The following is a 12297-nucleotide window of genomic DNA, read 5'->3' as shown; positions in this document are numbered from 1 at the left end:
CCCTCAAATAAGAGTCCCCATTAGATTAGGATCCTCCTCAGGTGGGGCTGACCTGAAGACACAGGCAACCGGCCACTAACACTAGCTGTAGGCCAGATAAAATCTGTCAACATACCCAAAAAGGCATATTTACTATACTAAACCACTTTGCCATTAAAATACTAGGAGTCAGAAATGGTTATAATTTTTATACAGCCAGTACATTAAAAAGTGTTGTAAAGGTAGTTTTTTTACCTTAATGCATTCTATGCATTAAGGTGAAAAAACATCCAACAATTATTAACAGCCCCCCCCCCCTTACTTACCTGAGCCCTCAAAAGTCCTGCGTTGTGAACGCTCTGGCTTCTCGGCTCATTCATTGGATGATTGATAGCAGCGCAGCCATTGGCTCCCGCTGCTGTCAAATCAATGACACGGCGCAGCCAACTGCATCAGGGTAGCGTGCCTGCAAGCTAACCCCCTTGGGAGAGCGCTTCCCAGAAGGGGGTTAGCCCTTGCGGGGAGGGGCCCCAAGAAGACCAGGATCAGTGCCACTCTGTGCAAAATGAGCTGCACAGTGGAGGCAAATATGACTTTTTGTTTTTGCTTTTTAAACAAAGGAACCTTTACAACCCCTTTAACCACTTCAGATCGTAGGACGTCCTGGGACGTCCTCCACTTTGAGCGGTGATATCTGAATGATGCCTGCAGCTGCAGGCATCATTCAGATATCGCTGTCTTCAGCTGGCGATTCTGTGCACCAGAAGAACGATCAAAGCGGTGGTTCCGCCGCTCGATCGTTCTTCTAAGCAGCGGGAGGGGACGTCCCCCCCCTCCCGCCGCCATCCGGTGCTTCTCCGGGCTCTCCCGTGCCATCGGGGGCCCGGAGAGCGAATCGGCCGGCGCTCGTTGGTGAACCATAGAGATGACTGGTGACCAGACGGTCACAGTCATCTCCATGACCGTCGGAGGGCCGGGCGCGACGTTATGACGTCACGCCCGGTACCCGGAAGTAAACAAAGCCGCTATCGCGGCTGTCGGCATGTAATCGGTGAAATTTTTTTCACCGATTTCATGCTTGTAAGCCTGTAGGAGAGATGTGGGGTCTTATTGACCCCACATCTCTCCATAAAGAGGACCTGTCACACTGATTCCTATTACAAGGGATGTTTACATTCCTTGTAATAGGAATAAAAGTGATAAAAAAAAAAAAAAGTAAAAAAAAGTGTAAAACTAAAAAAATGAAGTAAAAAAAAAAAAAAAAAATGCCCCTGTCTCGGTCGCTCGCGTGCAGAAGCGAACGCACATGCAAGTCCCGCCCACATATGTAAACACCGTTCAAACCCCACATGTGAGGTATCATCGCGTGCGTTAGAGCGTGTGCAACAATTCTAGCACTAGACCTACTCTAACTCAAAAATAGTAACCTGTAAAAAAAATTAAAGCGTTGCCTATGGAGATTTTTAAGTACCGAAGTTTGGCGCCATTCCATGAGTGTGCGCAATTTTAAAGCGTGACATGTTCGGTATCTATTTACTCGGCGTAACATCGTCTTTCACATTATACAAAAAAATTGGGCTAACTTTACTGTTTTGTTATTTTTTAATTCATGAAACTGTTTTCTTCCCTAAAAAAAGGCATTTGAAAAATTATTGCGCAAATACCATGCGAGAAAAAAAGACCGCAATGACCGCCATTTTATTCCCTAGGGTGTCTGCTAAAAAAAAAAATATATAATGTTTGGGGGTTCTGATTAATTTTCTAGCAAAAAAATTTTGATTTTTACATAAAGGAGAAAAGTGCCAAAATAGGCCCGGTAACGAAGTGGTTAATAAGCACAGGTAAAAAAGATGAAACAAAGATCAGATTTCTGACAGAAAGGCAACACATGAGAGAAAAAAGTAAAAAAAAAACACAACATTCATTTTAAATGGGGCAGGGAGGCAGTGGTTTTCTTCTATTTTAGGCTTTCAATATGCTACAATTTATTTAAGTTGAAGTATTTCGCTTATTTTAATGCTATACAACTCATTTGTATTTAGACCATTGAATTTATCTTGCGGAGCAGATTAGAGCTCCCACCCCACAAACCAGATGGGAATAGTATTTACTTGTGCAGGAGACAAATCCATCAGCTTGCACAACTTATCTTTGTCTTAACCTAAAATGAACAATCAATGTTGCCAAAAGTAGTCATCTTGTACTTTCCCAGCCACTAAGGCTCCCTGTATCTGATTTTAAACAGGAGCTACAGAACTAGCAAACAGACTGTTCCATTTTACCCTTTGTGTGCTGGATAAAAAGGCTAGAACAGACTTTTCCCAGTATAGGCTTCAGTAGTAATGGAGCAGGGAAACTGTATGGAACATTAAAGATGATAGCATTGTGCACCGATTGGAATAGTAAGGGGACTGAACGCTGGAGAGAAGTGTGCTTGGGTGGCAGACTGGGGCATTAATTTCAAATTGTTTAAATTACTTAATAGGTCAGGACAATACACGCTCCTCAAATGACCCCATTATGGAAAGTAGACACCCCATCTCACTTTTTGCCACAAGAGAAAAAAAAAACACAACTTACCTGATCCTCCAAGTCCCTGGTGGGCAGAGCTTCCCTTTCTCCATAATTCAATGCAGGACTATGGATCATGCATCGGTCTTGAAGATACCGGGATCTTAGGAGTATGGGGGAGAAGACGCTACAGGGACCAGTTTAACAGCGCAGCCTAGTGGGCAAGTCAATTCTCTTTTCAATGCTTCCTACAACTGAACCAGACATTAATTAACCCTTGCAGTGTAGGGACAGCTCCACTGCAAGGGAGAATTTCCATGTTGCCCAGAGTTGGGCTTTAACAGTCTCACTGAAGTCAAGTGCAAGTCTTCCATTATAAAAATGGAAGTTCCCTGGAGGATAAAAAAGCATTGCACTGAAATACATTATGGGCAATGGCTAGGGGTCTTTGATAGCCACAAAATACTATAACCACTCCGCCACCCCCAAAAAAAAAAAAAAAAAAAACACAAGCCCATAATTAGTGGTCTGTCACTGAAAACAACCCCCCACCACCACAACAAAATCCCACAACGGTGGTTGGTAACATTGTAAAGGGACACCAAACTCTGGTTTAAAAGAAAAGCATGTACTGTATTTTTAACTCCAAAGTTGCTTCAATTGTTCTCCTCCACCTCCAAATTCCTTTAATTTGCTGCTGTGATCTACATATCCCAAAACCTTTAACATGAAGTGGGGAGTGTAGGCACCCCCTTGCTCTCTCTGAAGCAGCACTGCGGACTATGGTATTTGTAATGTGCACAGGGCAGGGAACACCGCTGCAACTAGCATGCACAGCTTGTCCAAAAGCGGGTGGGAAGGGGGACAAGCAGAAAAGACAGACTTCCCAAAAATGAAAAGTAGCGGATGTGTATATTTTGTGGAGAAGGATATATCAAGCCCAGGTTCACACTGGGCTGCGGGAGTGAAGCCATGCAAGTTCAGCTGAACTCGCACAATTTCACTCCTGCTTGTCAGTCCCGATTTCGGCCGCGATTACAGAGACACCTGTGCAGGTTTCTGCACAGATCTCAATGTAAATCACGGGCAGAAATCACAAAAAGTAGTACAGAAACTACTTTTTGAAATGGGTGCAGCGCCGCAGATGCGGCGCCACACCAATTATGACGGTGCCATTGCGGGCAAATGCTGAAGATTTGACAAGTCAAGCACCACTTTTAAAAACCCCACTGTGTGCAAGCCATCCCCCCCAAATATTGGCGTTAATGACACTAAACCCCCCTCCTTTCCCTCGCAGAACAGTTCTATAACCATTAGTGACATTTTACCCTCCCCAACCATCCCCGCCCTACCGCCATCATTGGTGGTTGCTGGCACCTTAAATCCCTACAACAATCCCCACATTTGTGGTAAGGGACCCTTTAAAACCCCCTCCGTCCTTCAATTGCAGCTTTCTCTGCAGCTGCCAGGATTTGATTGATTAATTAAATCTTCCTTATATAGTTTCGTGGTCAGTAAAGGTTTTTTTTTTTTAAAAAAGAAGCAAATTCATGCAGCTCAACCTGTGGTGTGCAAGTGTGTATGCGGTTATGTCAATAGTAATTCCCATAACCCTCTATGTTGTGACTGTTACGATGCCCATCTAAGTTTTTTTAACCATCGATGCTCCTGGAGAATTCCACATCCTTACCGCTCTGACGGCCGAGACCAGGTAGGGGCGGAGACAACGGGGGTGTGAGGGCCACACAATCAGCCTGCCTATACATGGATCGAAATTGGTATTTTTCCTGCTCGAGCTGTTAAATGTTTATGGTGGGCTAAACTAATCATTTCACCCCCTCTTCCTATATTGCATACCCTGTATAAGAAAGATCTGCATACTTACCCTTTTTAATTCAGTCGTGTGATCCTGCCACCCCTCTAAAGAAGTGTTCAACAGTTGTGTATTGCCAAAGCCATGACATCAGCCATAGGCTCCCATGGCTCAGCCATTTGTACTCCGTCCTTTCCCAAACTGCTCACTACACAGGGGAGCTGGAGGATCACGTGACCGGACCAGAGGGGATTAAAAAACAAAGTACTGAGATCTTTTGCACACTGGGTATGTAGAATATAGAGGGAGGAAGGTACACTTTTAATGGCTAGTGTTCAGCTTTTCTCCTACTTTATTTGTACAGTAAAACCTTGGTTTGAGTGTAACTTGGTTTGAGAGCATTTTGCAAAACATGCAAAAAATGTTAATACATTTTGCCTTGATATACAAGCGATGTCTTGATATAAGAGTAGCATCATGTCACAACTGAGTATAAAAAAAAAAAAGGAGAGGAACCTCCAAGTGTAGCAATATGGTTACATTTAATGAAGGAACAACATTTAGGAACGTATTGCTACACTTAGGAGGTTCCTCTCTTTTTATACCCTGTAAAAAAAAAATGCTTTGATATACAAGTGCTTTGGATTACAAGCATGTTTATGGAACAAATTATGCTTGCAAACCAAGGTTTTACTGTATTTCTTAATGCAAGCATTGAAAGTCCCTGAATTTGACCTTGTACAAGCCTCTTGAAGTGTGTACAGAAAAGCTGAAATGTGAGAGCAAGCTTCAGCACAAGGAGCCAATCAGTTCATGTGTGGACAAGAGCATGCTGATGGGAAGAGAAAGCAGAAAGGCGCTTATCACTTTGCTGCTTCTTTCACTGTCCAGTGGGAGGCTGGGACAGGTCTAGGATGACAGACTCAGAGGAAGTGTGTTGAATGATTATGGCCAACAGACTGAGGACATCTAAATGCAGAAAAGCACTGCAGGGGAAATCTCCGGATTGAAGCAGATTACAGCAAACACTGGTTTTGCCATTTTATATCTAGCAGTGTGTTGCCACTAGTTGCCAACATCCACACAAATTCACCCTGCTGCCAGACAACCATACGTCACACTTGTAGACAATGAAAAGTCTTGCCTTTTTTGGTTTTATTTGGGGGATTGAACTTGGTTGGGGGAAGTTATATGGGAATCCCATAGAACCAATGGTATTCAGCAGTGCTGGTGCTGATCCGGCTTCACATTGGTAAATAGTTACTCATCTTTACAGAACAAAAACGGCAGACTTTTAATCTTGACAGACTTTCACCTCAGAACTTCTCCCGCTTTTGCACTTCTCCCTGCAGATTTCTACCTCCAGGACACTTCACCTTCTGCGCAACACCTCCTGCCAGAGACATCCCTTCCCACCATCTTTAGACTAGGCATCACTCTGAATTCCTAGCTGAAACGTCATTTTGATGAATAGGCCAGGGGCCTGCAGTACCTATTCTTGATGGCCTTGAACATTTAATTAATAAAGCATACTTGGCAGTGAACTACTGATCCCAGCAGGCCGGACTTGTAAATCCTGAGAGCGCAGACTGCAGCGACTTGACACAAAACCCCAGTCTCTCCTCTGGCTCTGCACCCAGCTCCCCTGACATGCCTCTTCCAGATCTCCACTGCCCTCACTCACCAACTCCTGTCTCGAGTCCTTCTTGAAAGATGTACCCGGACCGTGCAGACCAACTGCTCCTCAAGCTCAGGAGATGCTCCCTCCAAGCTCCCGAGCTCCTGCGCCAAATCCACAAAAGACCTAGATCGCAGCAGTAGGCCTGTTTAAAATGTACTTGCGCTGACAGAACCTCAAACACTACACATCTAGAATCTACCTATGGTAGAGGGTGCTACATATCTTTTATGGGGCCATTCTTTTTTATTCTGTATTTTTTTGCCAGAGTCATGCTTTAAAGTGTATTTGGGATATGCTTACTATTGTGTGACACACACACACACACACACACACACACAGGTTAGAAGTCCGACAGACCCCCAATACCAGCTGAGAAGGGGTAGGTGGATAAAACACAAGCACACCTTCCCAAAATTACTTGAAGCATCCAAGGAGGCCAACGTGGATCAGGCCACAGTGCATTCAGGGAGGCTTAAGCACGGATTCAGCACCTTGGAGAGCATGTTGGCAAACGAAAGGACAATCCGGTAATCCAACAAGTCACGCAAACATACCCTCCAAAATGTAATCCTAAAATAACCTCTATTGCACTTTCAACACTTAAACATTTGACTTTCAAAACTAGAAAAATTCACCCATCAGATCATGAAAATCCATAAAAACAGATGGATGAATGCATTCCAATCATGGAAAAAACCTGGGCCAAAAAAATAAAAGAATCACTGAGATGTTTATCTAGTAAATGTTTAAAGTAGAACTACAGGTGGCAACCCCCCCCCCCCCTTTTGGATAGCACAAGGAAGGGTTAGAACTCCCAGTCAGATTTTTTTCACCATCTGTGTCCCATTGCAGAGACTTCTCTCAACTTCCTGTCTTATACAGGAAGTGAGGGACCCCCCCCAGATCACCAGAACTAGTGTCCCCATTGGAAGATCTAGCCTCTTACTTTTCTGGGTACAACCCAAAATTTGGGTTCTTTCACTTTCAATAATGGTAAAAAGAACAAATAGGGGAGGGTGAATCTGACGGGGACACAGATGGCAAAAAACAAAAAAGGTGTTCTAATCCCTCTGCACTATCCAAAACTAAAAGTTTCTGCCTTATTTTGCCTTGAATATACCCTTTAGTGTGGATACGCTCAGCTTTGTAACACGTTTGCATTAGCTTCACAAAATTAGCTGGGTGTCATCCAGACCAAAAATTTAGCAGCCACAATCTTCACAGCAGCATTTAAAAAAGGTACAGCTCATGGAAAATGGGGACAACGAATGGGAGGCGCTACAAGAGAGGTCCATCCTAATCATAGGTACACCACTTTCCTGAGGCTGGAATTGGGCTTCTAAGAAATCCTGTAGTTTGTGGTCTGCCATCACTGACCTACTGAAGTTGCCAACAGTTTTCTGGTTACTGGCCTTATTTACTTTGGAACCCAGAGCAGGTTTGCAGGAAATAAAGTCAGAATTCAAAAACTACACAGTACTGGTTTAAAGGAAATGACAAAAAAAAAAAAAAAAAAAGCAATGAAGATGAAGGCAGCCATATATTATGAAAAGAAAGGGAGGGCGCACCGACCTATTGCATTATAATAATGCACTAGGTCGGTGCGCCCTTTCTTTTCTCTTAGTTCTATGAACGCCCATGGTTCTGAGGAGGGCTGCAAGATTCTAGGATTGGACTACATTACCCTATAGCAAAAACACCAGAGCGCAGGAGATTTTTGTATTGAGCCATATATTATGCAAATATAAGTTCACCTTACAGATTTTTCTGTAAAAGGTGAACTTACACTTTAAGTATGCCATGCAATGACTTAATTTTAAAATAGTTTGCTGTCCATGTGCCCCAGTGTGCATTGCACTTGAACATTTGAATATTTACAACAATTTCCTCCCTTTCCTCTTTTTGAAAAAACGTACAACAAGCAGTAAATGTCATTTTGAGCTGCTTTCATCAGACAGACAAAAACACAGGTTAAAGGGCAATAGCATGTAAAAATTTGTTTTTTGAACTGTAGACGTTGTGGCATCAAAGCTAGTAAATATTACGGAAGCAATTGGACAAGAACACGTATTCAAAGGGCTAGAACATGATCGATAGAGTTAACTAGATCACAACAGGAGGCTTGGAACAACCTAAAAACGCAAGATAAGCATATCAGGCACTACAGTGTTATACTAGATATTTCCCCAAATATTCCATACATAAAAGGGACCGGAAGGTCAAAAACACGCAAAAGTAACAGAAGTGTGACTTAGGATGTCAGAAACCTTACCTTACATGGTAAATAGGTACTAGGTTGGCACAGGGTTTGACAAATTTGCTTGGAATCTAGGAGCCAGCTAAAAAAGTTAGGAGCCAGAAAAAAGCACCCCGTCCCGACGAGCTTGCGCGCATAAGCGAACACATACGTGAGCAGCGCCCGCATATGTAAACGGTGTTCAAACCACACATGTGAGGTATCGCCACGATTGGTAGAGCGTGAGCAATAATTCTAGCCCTAGACCTCCTCTAACTCAAAACATGCAACCTGTAGATTTTTTTTAAACGTCGCCTATGAAGATTTTAAAGGGTAAAAGTTTGTCGCCATTCCACGAGCGGACGCAATTTTGAAGCGTGACATGTTGGGTATGAATTTACTCGGCGTAACATTATCTTTCATAATATAAAAAAAAAAAAAAAAAATGGGGATAACTTTACTGTTGTCTTATTTTTTAATTTAAAAAAAGGAATTTTTTCCCAAAAAAGTGCGCTTGTAAGACCGCTGCGCAAATACAGCGCAACAGAAAGTATTGCAACGATCGCCATTTTATTCTCTAGGGTGTTAGGATAAAAAATATATATAATGTTTGGGGGTTCTAATTAGAGGGAAGATGGCAGTGAAAAATTACATTAGAATTGCTGTTTAACTTATAATGCTTAACTTGTAATACCAACGGCCACCACCAGATGGCGCCAGCTCACACAAGGAAGAGCTGGGGACTTCACTTGCCCACCTTCCAAGCCAAGTCCCCAGGATGCCATTTCTAGTCGCCATGGCGACCAGGATTTGTCGAGCCCTGGGTTAGCAGGTTAACCTTTCCAGAAATCATTTGTTGCAATGTTCGAGAGAAAAATAAAAAAAATAAAAAACCCCACACAACCTTTGGCTGACATCACAAAAGCTGGTCCAGGCTCTGCAGGGATCCCGACAATAGTGACTAGACCAATCCATATGCCTGACTACAGGGAGTGCAGAATTATTAGGCAAGTTGTATTTTTGAGGATTAATTTTATTATCGAACAACAACCATGTTCTCAATGAACCCAAAAAACTCAATATCAAAGCTGAATATTTTTGGAAGTAGTTTTTAGTTTGTTTTTAGTTTTAGCTATTTTAGGGGGATATCTGTGTGTGCAGGTGACTTACTGTGCATAATTATTAGGCAACTTAACAAAAAAAAAATATATACCCATTTCAATTATTTATTTTTACCAGTGAAACCAATATAACATCTCAACATTCACAAATATACATTTCTGACATTCAAAAACAAAACAAAAACAAATCAGTGACCAATATAGCCACCTTTCTTTGCAAGGACACTCAAAAGCCTGCCATCCATGGATTCTGTCAGTGTTTTGATCTGTTCACCATCAACATTGCGTGCAGCAGCAACCACAGCCTCCCAGACACTGTTCAGAGAGGTGTACTGTTTTCCCTCCTTGTAAATCTCACATTTGATGATGGACCACAGGTTCTCAATGGGGTTCAGATCAGGTGAACAAGGAGGCCATGTCATTAGTTTTTCTTCTTTTATACCCTTTCTAGCCAGCCACGCTGTGGAGTACTTGGACGCGTGTGATGGAGCATTGTCCTGCATGAAAATCATGTTTTTTTTGAAGGATGCAGACTTCTTCCTGTACCACTGCTTGAAGAAGGTGTCTTCCAGAAACTGGCAGTAGGACTGGGAGTCGAGCTTGACTCCATCCTCAACCCGAAAAGGCCCCACAAGCTCATCTTTGATACCAGCCCAAACCAGTACTCCACCTCCACCTTGCTGGCGTCTGAGTCGGACTGGAGCTCTCTGCCCTTTACCAATCCATCCATCTGGCCCATCAAGACTCACTCATTTCATCAGTCCATAAAACCTTAGAAAAATCAGTCTTGAGATATTTCTTGGCCCAGTCTTGACGTTTCAGCTTGTGTGTCTTGTTCAGTGGTGGTCGTCTTTCAGCCTTTCTTACCTTGGCCATGAGTATTGCACACCTTGTGCTTTTGGGCACTCCAGTGATGTTGCAGCTCTGAAATATGGCCAAACTGGTGGCAAGTGGCATCTTGGCAGCTGCACGCTTGACTTTTCTCAGTTCATGGGCAGTTATTTTGCGCCTTGGTTTTTCCACACGCTTCTTGCGACCCTGTTGACTATTTTGAATGAAACGCTTGATTGTTCGATGATCACGCTTCAGAAGCTTTGCAATTTTAAGAGTGCTGCATCCCTCTGCAAGATATCTCACTATTTTTGACTTTTCTGAGCCTGTCAAGTCCTTCTTTTGACCCATTTTGCCAAAGGAAAGGAAGTTGCCTAATAATTATGCACACCTGATATAGGGTGTTGATGTCATTAGACCACACCCCTTCTCATTACAGAGATGCACATCACCTAATATGCTTAATTGGTAGTAGGCTTTCGAGCCTATACAGCTTGGAGTAAGACAACATGCATAAAGAGGATGAAGTGGTCAAAATACTAATTTGACTAATAATTCTGCACTCCCTGTAGAAGCTGGCTCAGCCTCTCAGCATGCTGCAGGGAGAGAACCAGCTGCTCCCGCACCCTCCACAGTCTGCCAATACAGTGAGCATAGTAGGGGCAGAGCACTGTCATCACTCTGTGCTCAGAGACCTGAGCAACCAGTGAGCTTTGGTTGCTCAGTTCTCAGGTGTAGGCGGTTGCAGTGGACAGATGCAGCACTGGTTCCAAGCTGCATCCACCTCCAACACCACTACCAGGAGATGTTCTACCCCAAGTAGTTCTTCAAAAGTGAACATGTGCTTTGCACATGCAAGACAAAAGCAATCGGTTGACTTAAATTTCCCACCTACATATAATCCTGTTCCCCCGTGTTCCTCTCTCTGGTCCAATTTGCCACTTGGAGAAGAAGAGGAACATAGCCATTAATTCGGGTAGGCATAGCATCAACTCTCCCCCTCTAAAGCTTTCCAATTTGGCTCCAAGAGGCTGACATCTGTTGGGTTCAAAAATTAAGGCCCACCATATTCAACGCAAGACAAGCTGATCCATTTTAACTGGGATTTGCTTCCAAGATGTCTGTAGGGACATTATAAAGCTTTTAGGTGTACAGTACAATCAATGGAGGAAATGTTATGTAAAAACCATAAACTTCTTTACACAATTCCACTGGCTGCATAAAGAGAACCTGTAACCAACTTAGAAACATTCCAAGTAAAAAGTAGAGAAAAATCAAGAATGCTACTTATTTGCAGGATTTTCCATAAATGTTTTATTTGCTTGGACTGTGCAAGGAAACGTGACTATGCCAGGAAAGCCAATTAACCAGAACATCCCCTTTCTGTCATAGCTCTGGTGCCAGGGTCTCTAAGGTGCCACCTAGGTGGTGACTGGGCAATAAGCAAACAAGGATGAACTATAACAAATAGACTTAATTTTTAAATCCCAACCTGCTCTAGATTAATAAAGTTTGTATTGTCTAGTACAATTTCCAAATTAGAATGACTTCATGGAAGCGTGGGCTGTGTAGTGCATTACATCAGTAATTATTCCCTAATTCTTTACAGCGATGGCCTGTACAGGTTACTGCTTATCTGACCTTGCGGGAAACGTACACAACACTTATACCCCAAGGAGACCGGGGAATCCACTAGCGGACTCTCGTTGATAAATAGTACAATAAGCTGGCGTGATTACAGGCCATGCTGCACATTCTTTATGGAAGTTTTGATTTGTTATCTGGATCGGAATGGAAAACTCAGAAAGGACAGCAAAATAGGAAGCTCTGGAGTCTGCTGCATGCAAGTGATTTCATCAGTTTGTGCTTTCTCTTAGTAACTTACCTCGTAGCCCTTTGCCAAAAGGAATTCAGCCAAGTAAGAGCCATCCTGGGAAGAGAGGAAAAAAAAAAAAAAACATTAATGAATGCGAGAAGCATAAATAAGGAAATCTAGTGGAGCTGACATTATGTAATACAGCACTAGAAATGAAACTTCAGCAGGGTGTACTCACTCTTATACCATCACATGGCAAAACATTAGAGTTGGCTATGGTCATTAAAAAGCAATCTACTCTTGGGAATA

The 12297-nt window shown here is 42.9% G+C and overlaps 1 protein-coding gene across 1 annotated transcript in view; it reads right to left on the bottom strand.

Moving 5' to 3' along the window:
• Positions 1-12297, bottom strand: part of GMDS (GDP-mannose 4,6-dehydratase) — a 699766-nt gene that overhangs the window by 582614 nt on the left and 104855 nt on the right. Inside the window, exon 3 of the mRNA XM_040353629.1 lies at positions 12058-12102. Within this exon, the coding sequence (XP_040209563.1) occupies positions 12058-12102 (45 nt within the window). The remainder of the gene's footprint in view (positions 1-12057; positions 12103-12297) is intronic.

Source organism: Rana temporaria, chromosome 5, assembly GCF_905171775.1.
Source record: "Rana temporaria chromosome 5, aRanTem1.1, whole genome shotgun sequence".
NCBI lineage: Eukaryota > Metazoa > Chordata > Amphibia > Anura > Ranidae > Rana > Rana temporaria.
Note: the sequence above shows the minus strand (reverse complement) of the source record. Positions and strands in the feature narration are given on the sequence as shown.